This window comes from Salmo salar, chromosome 14 (assembly GCF_965601325.2).
Source record: "Salmo salar chromosome 14, fSalSal1, whole genome shotgun sequence".
Classification (NCBI taxonomy): domain Eukaryota; kingdom Metazoa; phylum Chordata; class Actinopteri; order Salmoniformes; family Salmonidae; genus Salmo; species Salmo salar.
Genome location: NC_138304.1, coordinates 70,883,330 through 70,902,561, shown reverse-complemented (window position 1 = coordinate 70,902,561; position 19,232 = coordinate 70,883,330). Strand labels below are relative to the sequence as shown.

Below are 19,232 nucleotides of genomic sequence, written 5' to 3'. Positions count from 1 at the left end.
ACAAAAGATTTAAGTGCCTTTGAACGGTGTATGGTAGTAGGTGCCAGGCACACAGGTTTGTGTCAAGAACTGCAACGCTGCTGGGTTTTTCACGCTCAACAGTTTCCCGTCAAGAATGGTCCACCACCCAAAGGACATCCAGCCAACCTGACACAACTGTGGGAAGCATTGGAGTCAACATGGGCCAGAATCCCTGTGGAACGCTTTTGACACCTTGTAGAGTCCATTCCCCGACGAGTTGAGGCTGTTTCAATATTAGGAAGTTGTTCCTAATGTTTGGTATACTCCGTGTATATCCTTTGAGACTGGAAATGTAATGTTCAACTCTTTCACCACATATAATCGTAATTCTTACACAGCTGTTGCTAATATTCATATTTCAACATTGATGTTTTCAAAAGTTTACTTGCTGAGCTTCTGTACACAGTTGCATCACGAGGTACGGTAGTCTATTGATGGCTATGGCGATGCAAGTCTTAAGACTGCTTTTGCTGTTGTCGTTTTCTTCTGTACATTCTTCTGTGTTTACTCTTTTGCGGTAAAGATGAGAGAATTTACTAGGCAGACATTCAAGTTTTATAATATGAACGATATGTTTTGAATCCCCAGAGAGGTGAACAAGTAAACTCTGAAATATTCTTGCAATACCAGACAGACAGCACTAGACAGAGGTACATGCACACCAACAAAGCTAGTCGTAGAACACCCAAAGACACTCCCTATACAATGGCCACCTTTACATTCATACTGTCTGAAATTGTTTTCTTAAATCTCTTACATGCATTTGTCTTCTCAGTGTACATTGACATGTTATTTACATTCAGTAACAGCTAGTACAGGTGTTATATGTTTGCATTTTTTATACAGTGTTTACCATTACTGTTGAATATAGATCCTTTTGTGCAACTTATATGTGGAGATTTACAAACTGTACAATATAGGGGGGTGGGGGGAGTATTTACAATAGGCTTTTAGACATCAATAAACAAAGGAGCGGCTCGATTCAATCCGGAGCGCGGACAATCTGTGTTGTAGTGTGGTTGAAATGTAAAGGTCATTTCTGATTGGAGCCAACACATGCCGCGTTTACCGCGAATGGAGTCTCCGCGAACGAGGAAACATTGCTTTTAAATGTCAATCGCGCTGTAACGCTGATCTTCTGCGCTACTGATTTGAATCAAGCCCTAGATATGATTGTTGTTTACGTTTTCTCCAGCTGTAAACACTGAGCACGTTCAAGTGCAATGAAACTGTGCAACAGCCAGAGACAAAACCCCAGATCTCACAAAGCAGATGGTTAAACACACTAGGCGGTGTGTCTGTGTTCAGGTAATGAAGGTCTCATGTGCTACATAAAACATGTCACTGTTTGAGTGCCCTTGAACGAGCTCCTAAAGAAGTTATTCACCTGCTAGCAGTATGTTAGATTGTCCTGAACAGGACCAACATCTACTGTAGCCTACTTGTCCCTTGTCCACGGCCTTTAAACACATACCTCTTGGCTGTCCATTTTAAAAGTGCACCAAAATGGCAGTCTGATTCGCCGTTGATTGATCAGAGAGCCTTTTTGAGTTCAAGATGAAGTCACTGCTGGCTGGGGATTGATACACTAGCATTGAGTGTGTGCTTTTGTAGGACTTGTTTATGTGGGTTGTGATATCAACACTATCCAGGGGTCTAATGCAGTATGCTTCTATGTTTGCTTATAGTTTGGAATCACAGCAATGTGCATGACAGTGCAAAGCTAACGGTAACAATGTTTTACTTTTAACTCTAAACTTTTTTACTTTTAACTCTAAACTTTATAGCAATGGCTTTTGTGAATTGTCTTTGCAAAACGACATAATATTATCCTCTGCATTTCATATAAAAAAAATCTATCACCTATCATACATTCTTTATAGTGATCGTAATATAAAATAAATACATAGCTATCTGAATTTCAATGATGACTGAAAAAGTGCTGAAATAAATGAAGTATGTATGAATATGTAATCAAATAAAGTAAATAATAATAAAGTCAACATAAATACAAATGTTGTGAGCTTCTGTTAATAACATGTTGTGTATATACAAATGTTGTGAGTTTGAAGGAGGTAAAGCCTTTTTAAGCAATCTTTCTACAGGTTTCCTAGAAGTGGTATCCATACTTTTAAAAAGGGAAATTAGATCATGAGAAGGACATTAATTATAAAGAAAATACATTTTCATAGATGACTATCAACAGCTAGGTCCTTTCCCTTTAGCAAAATTGCAAATGCTCATTTTGTTTGACTGCAACAGACTACTAGATAATTACTTATCCTGTGCAAATAGTTTGCAATTTTTTTTGCTTGCCTTCAAAAATTCAGCTGTGGTTTCAAATCTGTAACTGCAATGTAACATAAGGCATTTATTCCACAAAAACTGTGTGCAAATAGTTTTTGGTTGGACCTTGCTACAAACAGCAAGATCAATGTGCAAACTTAACAAAAATGTATATATTTTGATCGTTCATATCATATAAGAAGAGATATAAATAGCACAATGTTAAGAAATTCATTGAAATGTTTTAAAGTGCCATTTAGTCCTATCCTCAGATTAGGTGTTTTAATAACCTGAACCACAAGAGGGCAGTGGTGACATATGGCCCTGGAAAGAGTCTGCTGGTTTTACATAATTGATGGCAAAAAATGTAAACAACAGCACTATCCAGACTATGGTACATCTACAGGGCATCATCAGTAAGGGTTAGGACTTCCTCCATGGTAAGTGAGGGACCGTACCACTATTAACCTGTGTTTCACAGTAGGGTTCATCACTTTCAGAGTCTGCGGGTGGGGACGCCTTTTTCCACTCCTTCTCTCCGTCATCAGAGTCTTCCATTGCCGCAGTAATGAGAGGGGGAGATTTCCTGAAAGGGAGACAGATAGGTGGAGACAATACAACTGGCAATGAATGTCCTCGAGACAAGATGACTCAACGGTCCGTATTCATAGCCTGGTCCCAAATCTGTTGAGCCGTCTTGCCAACTCCTATGGTCATTGGAGTAATAATGACCATAGGAGATGGCACAGCAGCACAAACTGATCTGGGACCAGTCTACCATACTTACAGGTGGGTCAATGTAACGATAGTACAGTGAGGTACAGTGTGGCTAATGACACTACCTGTATTCTCCATTGTGTATACCTGTCTACAATCTTGTGTGTTTATTGCTGCCATTGTATGATATGTTGTACTTATCAAAGCCATCAGACTGTTAAACAGCCATCACTAACACAGTGAGGCTGCTGCCTACATACAGACTTGAAATCATTGGCCACTTTAATAAATGGATCACTAGTCACTTTAATAATGTTTACACATCGTGCATTACTCATCGCATATGTACAGTGCCTTGCGAAAGTATTCGGCCCCCTTGAACTTTTCGACCTTTTGCCACATTTCAGGCTTCAAACATAAAGATATAAAACTGTAATTTTTTGTGAAGAATCAACAACAAGTGGGACACAATCTGTGGAAAGAACTGAAAACTGCTGTTCACAAACGCTCTCCATCCAACCTCACTGAGGTCGAGCTGTTTTGCAAGGAGGAATGGGCAAAAATGTCAGTCTCTCGATGTGCAAAACTGATAGAGACATACCCCAAGCGACTTACAGCTGTAATCGCAGCAAAAGTTGGCGCTACAAAGTATTAACTTAAGGGGGCTGAATAATTTTGCACGCCCAATTTTTCAGTTTTTTATTTGTTAAAAAAGTTTGAAATATCCAATAAATTTCGTTCCACTTCATGATTGTGTCCCACTTGTTGTTGATTCTTCACAAAAAATTACAGTTTTATATCTTTATGTTTGAAGCCTGAAATGTGGCAAAAGGTCGAAAAGTTCAAGGGTGCCGAATACTTTCGCAAGGCACTGTATATACTGTATTTTATACCATCTACTGCATCTTGCCTATGCCGCTTGGTCATTGCTCATCCATATATTTACATGTATATATTCTTATTCCATTCCTTTACTTAGATTTGTGTGTATTAGGTAGTTGTTGTGGAATTGTTAGATTACTTGTTAGATATTGCGGCACTGTCGGAACTAGAAGCACAAGCATTTCGCTGCACTCGCAATAACATCTGCTAACCATGTGTATGTGACCAATAAAATTTGATTTGATACCGGTACATACCCTCGTTATTGTTATTTTATTGTATTACTTTTTTAAACTTTTGTTTATTTAGTAAATCTTTTCTTAACTCTTATTTTCTTAAAACTGCATTGTTGGTTAAGAGCTTGTAAATAAACATTTCATGGTAAAGCTTACACCTGTTGTATTCGGCACATGTGACAAATTAACATTTGATTTGATTTGACATCTTGCAATCTTTTACCTCTTTCTGGTATCTAATACCAGGGTATCTCTAGGTATCTTTAGGGTATCTCTTTGACCGATTAGATATCTCATACAGGTATCTTTTTGAGCGTTTAGGGTGAGTGTTCAGCACCATGCGGAGGTGTCTGATACCTGTCTCCACTCTGGGTGATGAGTCTCCTGCACGTCTCCATCTGCACGTCCAGGCCTCGCTTCATGGAACACATCTCCATGTACTCGTGCAGGTGTCTGTTCATGTCACTCTTAGCCGTGGCCAGCTCCAACTGTGGAGACGTAAGGTAAGACAATCCATACTGTAAGTTTGCTTTCTGGTTTAAAGTGTCACCACAAAAATGTTGGAGCGATGAGGGGCAGGATCTTTGCAAGCGCAAAACCAAAAGGCTGCAGTCGTTTGCGTAAATCTTTTTTTCTAGTTTGTGTCTTCTTTTAGGTCGATTGTATTTGTACTTCCTATCGTTGCCACGGGGAACAGAGAAATTAGCAAATGAGCAAGCAAGAGGAGAGCTCTGGAAAGACTACACTACCTTCAATTTGTTACTTCAATTTATCTTATCATCTACATAGGAACTAATTTCAACAGTGATTCATGTAAGCACATGGAATGGCTGACTTATTTATTTCCATAATGTAATAATCCCAGAGAAACGTCTATGTATTTATGGCTCTGTTTACATCTCTGCAGACTAATAAATAGCCTTATCCTGCAGCAAAGTCCTCATATTGTACAAACTGCAGGGAGACAACTGTGGTACTTAGAGAAGGGCTTTGTATGTCTGTGTGTGTCTCACCTCGATCTGGTCGATTGTCTCCTGATACTCCTTCTCTCTAGTCTGGAAGAGGGACTCTGTGTCCTTTATCACCTTCTCTATGGACTCCTCCTGCTGCTGCTGCGTGGTGTGTGTGCGTGTGTGTGTGTATGTGTGTGTGCGTGTGAGAGAGAAAGAGAACAGATTGTTTTGTGCTTATTTGTCTAAGATACATGAGATAAAAGGAATGTCAATCAGTATATGGAAATGTAATATACTGCCAATCCATTGCATAAGTACAGCTCAATTCCAAAGTGTCTCTAATGCCCTGCCTCTGTGTGCCTGTGTGTCTGTGTGTGTTTTGCGTGTGTGTGTGTGTGTGTGTGTGTGTGTGTGTGTGTGTGTGTGTGTGTGTGTGTGTGTGTGTGTGTGTGTGTGTGTGTGTGTGTGTGTGTGTGTGTGTGTGTGTGTGTGTGCTACCAGCTTATCTAATTTACACTGTGATCCACGGATCAGGACATACCAATGTCACAGTCATACATGCAGTGTTTAAAATAGGACAGAGACACACAGACAAGGCAGCCCAACCATAATAATAATTAACAAGCAGGAAGTACAGCGTCTTTGGTTGAAACACGCCCTTCAACACAGTTCTGGGATCAGCTTACCCTAGCCAGCTCCAAACATTAACCATTACAGTGGTAAATACAAAACTTAGATCAGCCAGTGGCAGGTATAGTGGCAGGTATAGTGGCTTACCTCTCCCTGGGTCTCCACTGCTCCCAGAGTGTATCCTGGGAAATCCTCCCACAGCAGCAGAGTCTCCTCAGTCTCCTCCCAGGCCAGGCTGTCACAGTCGTCCTCAAACTCACACTCCCTCCTGCAATAGTATGGCTTACTAGTTGTACATATATGTATATACTGAACAAAAATATAAATGCAACATGTAAAGTGTTGGTCCCATGTTTCATGAGCTGAAATAAAAGATCCCAGAAATGTTACATACGCACAAAAAGCTTATTTCTCAGATTTTTCCTGCTAGTGAGAATTTCTCCTTTGTCAAGATAATCCATCCACCTGACAGGTGTAACATATCAAGAAGCTGATCAAACAGCATGATCATTACACAGGTGCACCTTGTGCTGGGGACAATAAAAGGCCAGTCTAAAATGTGCAGTTTTGTCACACAACACAATGCCACAGATGTCTCAAGTTTTGAGGGAGCATGCAATTGGCATACTGACTGCAGGAATGTCCACCAGAGCTGTTGCCAGAGAATTGAATGTTAATTTCTCTACCATAAGCCGCTTGCAACATCGTTTTAGAGAACTTGGCATTACATCCAACCGGCCTCACAACCGCAGACCACGTGTAACCACACCAGCCAAGGCCCTCCACATCCGGCTTCTTCACCTGCGAGATGGTCTGAGATGAGTCACCCGGACGGCTGATGAAACTGTGGGTTTTCACAACCAAAGAATTTCTGCACAAACTATCAGAAACCGCCTCAGGGAAGCTCATCTGTGTGCTCGTCATCCTCATCAGGGTCTTGACCTGACTGCAGTTCGGCGTTGAAACCAACTTCAGTGGGCAAATGCTCACCTTTGATGGCCACTGCCACGCTGGAGAAGTGTGCTCTTCATCAATGAATCCGGTTTCAACTGTACTGGGCAGATGGCAGACAGCGTGTATGGCACTGTGTGGGCGAGCAGTTTGCTGATGTCAAAGTTTTCAACAGAGTGCCCCATGGTGGCAGTGGTGTTATGGTATGGGCAAGCATAAGCTATGGACAACGAATGCAATTGTATTTTATCGATGGCAATTTGAATGCACAGAGATATCGTGACGAGATCCTGAGGCCCATTGTTGTGCCATTCATCCACCGCCATCACCTCATATTTCAGCATGACAATGCACAGCCCCATGTCGCAAGTATCTGTACACAATTCCTGGAAGCTGAAAATGTCCCCGTTCTTCCATGCCCTGCATACTCACCAGACATGTCACCCATTGAACATGTTTGGGATGCTCTGGATTGACGTGTACGACAGCATGTTCCAGTTTCACCAATATCGAGCAACTTCACACAGCCATTGAAGAGGAGTGGGACAACATGCCACAGACAACAATCAACAGCCTGATCAACTCTATGCGAATGAGATGTGTTGGGCTGCATGAGGTAAATGGTGGTCACACTAGATACTGACTGGTTTTCTGATCCACGCCCCTACCTATTTTTTTTAAGGTATCTGTGACCAACAGATGCATATCCGTATTCCCAGTCATGTGAAATCCATAGATTAGGGCCTAATTAATTTATTTCAATTGACTGATTTCCTTATATGAACTGTAACTCAGTTAAATCTTTGAAATTGTTGCGTGTTGCGTTTATATTTTTGTTCAGTGTAGTTTACTGGCCGACTCTCAAGTGACAGGCTAGTCCTGGTGATGAGCAGTGTGCAAGCTTTTTATCCAGACCAACTCTAACCGTCCTGATTCAATCATGGTCTGAAATTTAGAGTGGCTTCCCAATTGTGGTGACTGAGACTTTATCAGACCTCGATTGCTGACCATTTCCTCATAGTTAGGACTCACAGCTGGTTCAGCATCCTCTGCATCTCCTCGTTGATCTGATTGGCTGACGTGCTACAGGACTCCTCATCCTTGCCCCTCTCGCTCTCAGAGATGCTGGTTGGTTCGTCCCCATCACCGCCTTTAACCGACTGGGCCGCCTGCTTTCGGGGCCGGCGAGTCAGAGTGGAAGGAGGTGTGGCCATCTGCTAGATAAAAGTGTAATAACAGTGTAATAGCAGTGTAATAAAGGTGTAATTAACATGAGTTGACCTAGAAGATATGAGTGGACTTGCTTCCACAGAATCGGTCAAGCTGTAATTAAACCAATCGACGATTGCTCCAACAGATCTAGAATCTGCTTACCTTGGGAAAATCCTACACTTAACCATTATGGTGGTAAATGCTAAACTGATCTCATATCAGTGTCTAGGGACTACCTAAAATATAGTATAGTTAGTTGTATAGTGGCCTATAAGCAGTCCTGACCTGGAAGATCTGGATCATGTCTTCACAGTTCCTCTGCTGGGCCACGTCACACAGGCGAGCTGTGATGTCGATGCGTCTACAGATGTCCATGTCCACCTTCATGGCTTTCTCCTGGATCTTACTGTCTAGATCCGACAGGTTCTGATAGAGAGAGAGAAGGAGAGGACAGTGAGTGACCCTCGCAAAAGGAAATATGTGTTCCCAAATCTTATTTGTATTTTAAAATACATTTTTGAAGTAAACCGCACCAATGAGTTACCAATTAGAGATGTTCTACGATTTTATAACTCAAAAGTGAGTAGGGCAAAATTCCTATTCTAAGCCATCTCACATGGGACTACTTTGAGGTATACAAATCTCAACAACTTGAGTGAGCTATTCCAACGTTGCTATGAGGGACTCACGTTGCTCATTAGGCCTTTGAAGAGGACCAGCTCAGCTTTCAGCTGTTTCACCCTGAGGGCCAGCTCATCCTGACACACCTCACTCTCCTGGAGATCCTGTACGCATGCACGCACACACGCACACACACACACATACACACACACACACACACACACACACACACACACACACACACACACACACACACACACACACACACACACACACACACACACACACACACACACACACACACACACACACATTATTTGCATTGCATGTATGACATAACATAACTGATTATAAGTATGCAGAATAAATAGAATGGGTGGCGTATTGAATAGTTCATTTGTAGTTCTTTCCAGCTCAAGTTACACAATACACTCTCTACCACTCTACTACTGCTTTCCAATCAACCAATCAATCTGAGGTGGAATCATAATGTTAGTGTGATGTGAAATATTAAAAGGGGTAACCTGCAGTTCAAACAATAACAAAGCAGTCGACCTCCAGCTTTTAAGTAAACAGCTTAGGGATGGGGGGTTCGGAGAAATGCAAACACTATCAAATTCATAGACGGTGCTATGGACACAAGGACTCACCATCCATGAGTTCAAAATGATAGTTTTACCATGTTTTAAAGCGACACTATACAGTGTTTGTTTACAATTACATTGTTTACCAACAATGGAGTAAAACCCACTTCTATTTTGGGTTCTGAGGGGGTTTAACTGTTGAACTAAGCTCACGAGGCATTTATATATGTTTTGTTTTTCAAGAATCAATGGCTATATATCATTGATTAAAACATGCATGTAGCAATCGCAGATTGCCCTTTATCATTGACACAGCTAAGGGCTTACCTCCTCCAGCTCAGCCACTTTCTCCTGGAGGTCCACTCTGAATGTATATTCTTCCTCCCATCTTTTGAAACACACACACACACACACACACACACACACACACACACACACACACACACACACACACACACACACACACACACACACACACACACACACACACACACACACACACACACACACACACAGTGATCATATAGATGAGAATGGAGATGGATGAGGAAGTCATCACCACAACATCGCACTATCACCACTGTCTCTTCTGGGGACCCAACTTCCAATTACACACCCAATTTTAGCAGTTCAATCCCACAATCACCATTATTGTCTATTTAGGATATTCTAGTTCCTCAATTTTCCCGACCATCTGTGACTGAGGGTAGATAACTTTGTCAAAGGCCAAAATGTCTCACAAATAGTATAATAGTAATACTGGATCGAATCCCCAAGCTGACAAGGTAAAAATCTGTCGTTCTGCCCCTGAACAAGGCAGTTAACCCACTGTTCTCTGGTAGGCCGTCATTGTAAATAAGAATTTGTTCTTAACTGACTTGCCTAGTTGAATAAATGTTAAATAAAAAATACATGTAAAAAAGTTACAAATAACAGATAGAAACCAGGCAGATAGGCTACAGTGTTGTGCTCACGCGGATCAATTAACCAATAAGGCCCGAGGGTGTGTGGAATATGGCCAATATACCATGGCTAAGGGCTGTTCTTCTGCACGATGCATCGCAGAGTGCCTGGACACAACCCTTAGCCGTGGTATATTGGCCAAATATCACAAACCCCAGAGATGCCTTATTGCTATTATAAACTAGTTACCAAAAAGTGGAGGCTACTGTGGGGAGAATGGTTCATAATAATGGCTGGAACAGCGCTAATGGAATGGCATCAAACACCTGGAGACCATGTATTTGGTGTATTCAATACCGTTCCACTGATTCCGCTCCAGTCATTACCACGAGCCCATTCTCCCCAATTAAGCTGCCACCAACCTCCTGTATTACCAAAATAACTAGACCAGTAAAAATAAATGTTTTGTCATACCCGTGGTATACGGTCTGATATACCACAGCTGTGAGCCAATCAGCATGCAGGGCTCGAACCACCCAGTTCATTTTGAAGTTTGATGGAGTTTGTATATCCACGTTGTGCGCCTAATCTCCTTTACTCAGCTGTGTTACGGAACAGAACACCACCCAGTATGCATATAGAGCACCCTGCTGCAGCACTTACTGAAGGTGAAGTGGGCTAACCCAGGAGGGCGCATGTGCCATAGTCCACGTTGCCTATACACACTGTTATCAGTCTGCTCAAGTTGGGATGCAGTGTATAGGCCTACAGAAGCCTGTTGTTAACAGTATACTTGGGTAGCCTATGCTGTAGGTTCAACCTGGTCTCATAGCATTTGTATTATTCCGTACGTAAATCCGAGACACTCCATTTAGTATGATATGTTATGTTTCGTATGGTATGTATTAAATTGTGGATGTCCATCACCCATTTCGTATAATATGTTATGAATTTCAAAACGTACTATATGTTACGAATTTGCAAAACGTATGATATGTTAACCTTTGGGTAGACGATCGCATTATACACAAACCCATCCATCCAGACCAACCACTCTTTTATCCCACAGGCCATAAACTTAAATAATGTATATTTATTGCTGCATTTTTACACAATGAACTTAATCCTAGTAATAATTCCCTGTCAGTTAGGATCACCACTTTGTTTTAAGAATGTGAAATGTCAAAATAATAGTAGAGAGAATGATTTATTTCAGCTTTTATTTCTTTCATCACATTCTCAGTGGGTCAGAAGTTTACACACACTCAATTAGTATTTGGAAGCATTGCCTTTAAATTGTTTAACTTGGGTCAAACGTTTCGGGTAGCCTTCCACAAGCTTCCCACAATAAGTTGGGTGAATTTTGGCCCACTCCTCATGACAGAGCTGGTGTAACTGAGTCAGGTTTGTAGGCCTCCTTGCTCGCACACGCTTTTTCAGTTCTGCCCACACATTCTCTATAGGATTGAGGTCAGGGCTTTGTGATGGCCACTCCAATACCTTGACTTTGTTGTCCTTGAGCCATTTTACCACAACTTTGTAAGTAGTGCGGCGGGCCGGGCCCCCCCCCCCCGGGCCCGCCCCCGGCCTTGGGGTCATTGTCCATTTGGAAGACCCATTTGTGACTAAGCTTTAACTTCCTGACTGATGTCTTGAGATGTTGCTTCAATATATCCACATAATTTTCCTGCCTCATGATGCCATCTATTTTGTGAATTGCACCAGTCCCTCCTGCAGCAAAACACCCCCACAACATGATGCTGTCACTCCCCTGCTTCATGGTTGGGATGGTGTTCTTCGGCTTGCAAGCCCCCCCCCTTTTTCCTCCAAACATAACGATGGTCATTATGGCCAAACAGTTCTATTTTTTGATTCATCAGACCAGAGGACATTTCTCCAAAAAGTACGATCTTTGTCCCCAAGTGCAGTTGCAAACCGTGGTCTGGCTTTTTTATGGTGGTTTTGGAGCAGTGGCTTCGTCCTTGCTGAGTGTCAATATAGGACTCATTTTGTGGATATAGATGGATAGATGGATATAGATACCTTTGTACCTGTTTGCTCCAGCATCTTCACAAGGTCCTTTGCTGTTGTTCTGGGATGGATTTGCACTTTTCGCACCAAAGTACGTTCATCTCTAGGAGACAGAACGCATCTCCTTCCTGAGCGGTATGACGGCTGCGTGGTCCCATGGTGTTTATACTTGCGTACTATTGTTTGTACAGATGAACATGGTACCTTCAGGCGTTTGGAAATTGCTCCCAAGGATGAACCAGACTTGTGGAGGTCTACTCTTTTGTTTCTGAGGTCTTGGCTGATTTCTTTTGATTTTCCCATGATGTCAAGCAAAGAGGCACTGAGTTTGAAGGTAGGCCTTGAAATACATCCACAGGTACACCTCCAATTGACTCAAATGTTGTCAATTAGCCTATCAGAAGCTTCTAAAGCCATGACTTAATTTTCTGGAATTTTACAAGCTGTTTAAAGGCACAGTCAACTTAGTGTATGTAAACTTCTGACCCACTGGAATTGTGATACAGTGAATTATAAGTGAAATAATCTGTCTGTAAACAATTTGTCACGCTCGTCGTAAAGATGGGACCAAGGCGCAGCGGGAATGTGTATGCTCGTCTTCTTGTTTATTGAGAAGAAAACGAAACAAAACACTTAATCAAAACAACAATGACGAAAAAACTGTCCTGTGAGACACACAGCTACACATGGAACAACTACCCACAAAAACTCATGAAAAAACACCCCTACTCAATAGGACCTTCAATTAGAGCCCACGAGAAACAGCTGCCTCCAATTGAAGGTCAAACCGATAAACTAAGCATAGAAATAGATAAACTAGACACAGACATAGAAATAGACTAACATAGAACATTGCCCAACAAACCCTGAAACACATTAAACAAACACCCCCTGCCACGTCCTGACCAAACTACAATAACAAATAACCTCTTTACTGGTCAGGATATGACAGTACCCCCCCCCCAAAGGTGCAGACCCCGGATGCACCTGAAACCAAAAAAAACACAAAAATAAACACAAAAATAAACCCCAAAACAAAAATAATCCCAAACTAAAGGGAGGGAGGCCACCGTCACCGACGGTTCTTGTGCTACAACCCCCCTCCCCCATCCACCTACTATGGAGGTGGCTCAGGCTCTGGCCTTAGTCCCCAACCTAACCTGTCCACCCCCGCTGGAGACCTCGGGCTGATGCGCGTCGCTGGAGACCTCGGGCTGATGCGCGACTCTGGGAGCTCCGGACTGGAGGGCGACTCTGGGAGCTCCGGACTGGAGGGCGACTCTGCGAGCTCCGGACTGGAGGGCGACTCTGCGAGCTCCGGACTGGAGGGCGACTCTGCGAGCTCCGGACTGGAGGGCGACTCTGCGAGCTCCGGACTGGAGGGCGACTCTGCGAGCTCCGGACTGGAGGGCGACTCTGCGAGCTCCGGACTGGAGGGCGACTCTGCGAGCTCCGGCTCCGGACTGTGGGCCGTCTCTGCAGGCTCCGGACTGTGGGCCGTCTCTGCAGGCTCCGGACTGTGGGCCGTCTCTGCAGGCTCCGGACTGTGGGCCGTCTCTGCAGGCTCCGGACTGTGGGCCGTCTCTGCAGGCTCCGGACTGTGGGCCGTCTCTGCCGGCTCCGGACTGTGGGCCGCCTCTGCAGGTTCCAGACTGTCGGACATCGCCGGAAGCACTAGACGGGGAACTGTCGCCGGAAGCTCTAGACGGGGCACTGTTGCCGGAAGCTCTGGATGGGGCACTGTCATCGGAAGCTCTAGACGGGGAACTGTCGTCGGAAGCTCTAGTCGGGGAACTGTCGTCGGAAGCTCTGGACGGGGACTGCGCACTGAAGGCCTGATGCGTGGGGCTTGCTTTGGAGGCACCAGACTATTTTCACGCACCACAGGGCTAGTGCGAGGAGCAGGACGAACTGGACTGGGCTGACGCACTGGAGGCCTAGTGCGTGGGGCTGGTACTGGAGGTACCAGACTGGAGACACTCACCCCAAGGCTAGTGCGAGGAGCGGGAACAGGACGTACTGGACTGGGCTGACGCACTGGAGGCCTAGTGCGTGGGGCTGGTACTGGAGGTACCAGACTGGAGACACTCACCCCAAGGCTAGTGCGAGGAGCGGGAACAGGACGTACTGGACTGGGCTGACGCACTGAAGGCCTGGTGCGTGGGGCTGGTACTGGAGGTACCAGACTGGAGACACTCACCCCAAGGCTAGTGCGAGGAGCGGGAACAGGACGTACTGGACTGGGCTGACGCACTGGAGGCCTGGTGCGTGGTGCTGGTACTGGAGGTACCAGACTGGAGACACTCACCCCAAGGCTAGTGCGAGGAGCGGGAACAGGACGTACTGGACTGGGCTGACGCACTGGAGGCCTGGTGCGTGGTGCTGGCTTGGGAGGCGCCAGACTGGAGACACGCACCTCAAGGCTAGTGCGAGGAGCAGGAACTGGATACACCGGGCCATGAACAAGCACTAGAGGTCTGGAGCGCACAGCCTGCACAACCCGTCCTGGCTGGATGGTAACAGTTGCCCTGCACGAGCGGAGTGATGGCACAGGGCGAACTGGGCTGTGCAGAGGCCTGATGGCTGCCGTGCGTAAAGCAGGCGTAGGGTAGCCTGGGCCAAGGAGACGCACTGGTGGCCAGATGTGCTGCGCAGGCATACTCCTACCTGGCTGGATGCCCACTCTAGCACAGCACTTGCGAGGGGCTGGGATCGCTCGCACTGGACTGTGCATGCGCATGGGCGAGATCGTGCGCACTTCCGCATAGACCGGCACTCTCACTTCCAAACGCTCCCCATAATAAGCACAGGGAGTTGGCTCAGGTCTATTACCTGACCTAGCCACACTCCCCGTGTGCCCCCCCCAAAAGAATGTATTGGGGGTGTCTCTCGCACTTGCCAATCGGCGCGTATAATGCCTCGTAACGGCGCCGCTCCGCCTTGGCTGCCTCCAGCTCCTCCTTAGGGTGTCGGTATTCCCCAGCCTGGTGCCATGGTCCTGCCCCGTCCAAAATTTCCTCCCATGTCCATGACTCCAAAACCCTCCGCTGCTCCTTCCTCCGCTGCTTGGTCCGTTGGTGGTGGGTAGTTCTGTCACGCTCGTCGTAAAGATGGGACCAAGGCGCAGCGGGAATGTGTATGCTCATCTTCTTGTTTATTGAGAAGAAAACGAAACAAAACACTTAAAACAACAACGACGAAGAAACAGTCCTGTAAGATACACACAGCTACACATGGAACAACTACCCACAAAAACCCATGAAAAAACACCCCTACTTAATAGGACCTTCAATTAGAGGCAACGAGAAACAGCTGCCTCCAATTGAAGGTCAAACCAATAAACTAAGCATAGAAATAGATAAACTAGACACCGACATAGAAATAGACTAACATAGAACATTGCCCAACAAACCCCGAAACACATTAAACAAACACCCCCTGCCACGTCCTGACCAAACTACAATAACAAATAACCTCTTTACTGGTCAGGACGTGACACAATTGTTAGAAAAATGACTTGTGTCATGCACAAAGTAGTTGTCCTACAAACCGACTTGACAAAACTATAGTTTGTTAACAAGAAATTTGTGGAGTGGTTGAAAAACGAGTTTAATGACTCCAAACTAAGTGTATGTAAACTTCCCACTTCAACTGTAAATGGTTGTCACTGTTTTTAATGTTGATGTTTTTTATTGTTGAACCCTGACTGCACAACAAATTTCCCAATTGGGACAATAAAGTTAACTTGAACCTACTTTCGTTTTAGCCTTAGGTATACACTGTATACATTGAATGGAAAATGAAGTTATATTCTATTCTAGCTTCCCATAGCCCCCTGGAGACTTATTACACAAAAACGAATTGTATGTTATTGTATTGTTATGAGACAGTTGTTTTTCATGTGATCTAAGGCAGATGATTGGAAATATTCCCCTGTTGAACAATTTGACCTTGTCAATAAAAGAGAATTAGAGGAAGGTGTTTCAGCTGGCAAGGCATAGAGGCTGGTGAACAGAGAGTTGACGTTGCCTTGTTCCCATTAACATTCATACAGCGGACTATAGGCTGTAGTGAAGGTCACTGGTGTCATTTAGTGACGTCAGCGTCTTCTCACAGACACTGCAGAAGGCGAGTGCTCGTATGCGATGGGTCGAGGAGATGAGAGAGAGAGCGAAAGAGAGAGGAACAGGGAGTTTGTGTGTAAGAGAGAAATAGAGTGGGAGAGGGTTCAAGTGAAAAAAGAGAGAAAGAGAGGGAGTGATAGAGAGAGAGAGAGAGAGGAGAAGAGAAAGTGGGAACGAGAAAAAGAGAGAACAATGTGAACAGTCTCTGGCGGCACCACTAGCGGTCACAGCTTTCAGTACAGTGCTGCATTGCAGGTGGTGAGGCGAAACGCAGATGGGCGGAGGAGGGAGAGCGAGAGAGAGATAGAGGCCATGTGAGAGAGAAAAACCAGTGTACTGCTGACTTCTCCCCAGCCAATTCAGCCCTCTCTAGATAATCCTCCTATTGGATAAGAGATTGGCCAATGCTGTTCTTTTAAACTCTGTGATTAACTATGTTTGAACTATGATCCCCAACCAGCCTATAGTGAAGCCTTGTAATGGCATATCACTTGGGAAGTACAGGGGCAATTTGAAGACAAAAGGTAGAGTGGCTAAAACACTTCAAGATTTGCAGAGTAACCAGAAGCCATCTAATGGAGGATGATGATGATGATGATGATGATGCCTCCTCATTTCAACTCAGTTCTAAGATAGTAGTACTTTGGCAGCATGATCATAAGCTGGACAACCATAAAGCCTGTAATATAGCGCTGCCTTATATTTCAAGATGCGTATGCAAATCATGTAGACCTTGCACGATGATGTAATGTTCTTTTCTTGTACTCTGGGGTGTAATTTGGTATGAAGAAAGCAAAAACACACTATTGTTGATTAGACCGCTTCATCCATACCTGCGTTTATACTCATCCCTCTCTCGTTTCACCTTGCCCAACACGTTGTACAGGGCCCGTATCTCAGGGGTGATGGTGTCGATTTGTACACCTACTCCGTCCGTTTGGGCACAAGGCACACCCGTGCCCGTTATGCGCGAATCCCTCCCCGTGCCAAACCTGCGGTCGTGGTTGTAGGACCAAACGGTGCCGGGAAGGAACCGGGGAGGCGGGTTAGTAGACATACCAGTTCCAAAACGGACATATTTCTCGTTAATGTTGGATATAGTTTCGCAAGGATCAGTAGGGGTTAATAAAGGACTGATGGAAATATGTGGAGTGAGTTGGTTGGAATTGAGGTTGCAATTCGAGTCAGTCAGAGTCGAGTTCCTAAATACTGATTTGCTGTTGGACTCAAAGACGGGAGTTGTAGGCCTGTTGAGTGATGGAGAGAGAAGGCCTCCGGGCAGGTATGCAGAATTATTGACGTTCTGGAGGGGGATATGTCCGGGCCTAACTGCGATGGGACCTACGAAACCAGTCTGGACTCCCATTTCCTTAGTCAATGGCTTTTTCCTGTGTCCTTCTACTGAATTGTCCTCATTATTTTGCAACGCCTGCTGAAGCTGTTTCTCTAAAGCTTTATTCCGACGCTCCAGCTCATGAACTTTAGCCAAAAAGCAACGGAAGCGCAAATTCAAGGTCTTGAGAACACTGATGTTGGAGCCCAAGTCGTTACGCAGGGCCATCGCTGCGGGAGGCGGCGGCGCGCGGTGCATGTTGTTCAGGTGCAGATACGCGAGTCCCGAAGGTGGCAGCGCACTAAAGTCCAGGCCAGATAGCCCATCTTGTCCAAAGCCAGTGTGCTCACCCAAGATGAAGCCTGAGTCAGGTGCACCATATGAGTCTAGGCCTGTCATGGAAGAATCCGACTGGCTGCCCATCTGGTTATGCTGCTGTTGCTGAACCAGGTACGCGTTCTCCCCCAATAACGGATTCATGCTTGAGTATGAAAATCTGAAATGTTCGAAATCCGGCATGAAAACAGACTTCTTAATTTAGCTTGAAAGCTAACTCCTGATGCAAATAATAGCCTTACCCTGTGAAGACTTAGCCTATGCGTCCTACCAAGACAGAATAAGATAACTGAACAAAATAAAATAATGTATAGGCTATAGGTAAAAAGGAGCTATTGAACAAGTAGAATATTCCACGTCTTAAAATTACACCCGTCAGTGACTGAAAAAGCCGCAGCAATCAAGCGGTGAAGGCTACCTGGCTGGCCGCAGCGCAACTACTAACTTTGGCGTAGGGATGTCTGCCGAAGTAACAGTACAGTCAAGAAGACCATGGCCAGGCAGAAATAAACAAGCTACTGCGGGTTTCAACTACCGCCACGACTAGAGTAAACGCGCAATCACCTACTGCTTGGCTTGAGTAAATTCTCGACACGTTTCATTAATATCACATTGTGTGTTTATTTTCCCCTACACGTGAGTAATATCAATGGCATTATTGTCTGTAAGTCTAACTTTGTCACCATTATTTCAATCAATGATGGCTCACGATTTAGGAGTTTTACGGCACCCTCAGCATCCCTTGGGGACGTCAGAGAGAGCTCATAATAACGTTGCCTGTAAGGTTCTCTGCTCATATTGTCTAAAAGCTATGGGCTACTGGCTTACTGAAACTTTTGGACTGTGTTTTGTGCAAAAGTAGGCCTACACCTAGTTGAAACGTATGCTACACATGCTCCATTACACAATTTCCTGTTGTTTGATCGAGGAGAGCTGAAATATGGTAAAATACATTTGATTTTATTTGACAACCTTTGACACATACATAAAACAATAGAGAACATATAAGTTGAATGTTGTACTTGCAGTCAATGGGATCAGTGGAGAGAAGAGTGTGACTTGCTGACAGGCCACACCGTCTTAAATGTGGATAGATGTTGCTGTTGGTCATGAATTCCTGACGCATCTTGTGTAGATCCCCCCCCCCCCCCCCCCAGCACCTGATCTATGTCAATCTCTGGCCTGCCGTTCACTGAAATGTCGGAGGGAATTACGTATTTACTGACATCACAAGATCGTCTTCCAATAGCTTTTTGAACATGTACTGTGTGTCCCCCACAGGAATCCATCTACCCATTAAAATCAGACTGATGTGTCGTAGTGTAACTGGAAGTGGCATTCACAGTTGCAATGGAGGATGTTGCTCTTTTCTCAATGGGGGTTTTCACTGTACTGGTAGAATGGTCAGGTGT

At 44.7% G+C, this 19,232-nt stretch overlaps 1 protein-coding gene across 1 annotated transcript; it reads right to left on the bottom strand.

Moving 5' to 3' along the window:
• Positions 1–880: 880 nt before the first annotated feature.
• Positions 881–18,307, bottom strand: LOC106569990 (non-homologous end joining factor IFFO1). The gene is made up of 9 exons (XM_014141818.3): positions 16,985–18,307; positions 9,421–9,481; positions 8,578–8,673; positions 8,174–8,314; positions 7,709–7,890; positions 5,873–5,993; positions 5,156–5,254; positions 4,500–4,630; positions 881–2,893 (listed from the first exon to the last, which is right to left on the bottom strand). Exons 1-9 carry the CDS (start codon positions 18,001–18,003, stop codon positions 2,731–2,733), a joined length of 2,013 nt encoding a protein of 670 aa, XP_013997293.1. The 5' UTR covers positions 18,004–18,307; the 3' UTR covers positions 881–2,730.
• Between the last annotated feature and the right edge of the window lie 925 nt (positions 18,308–19,232).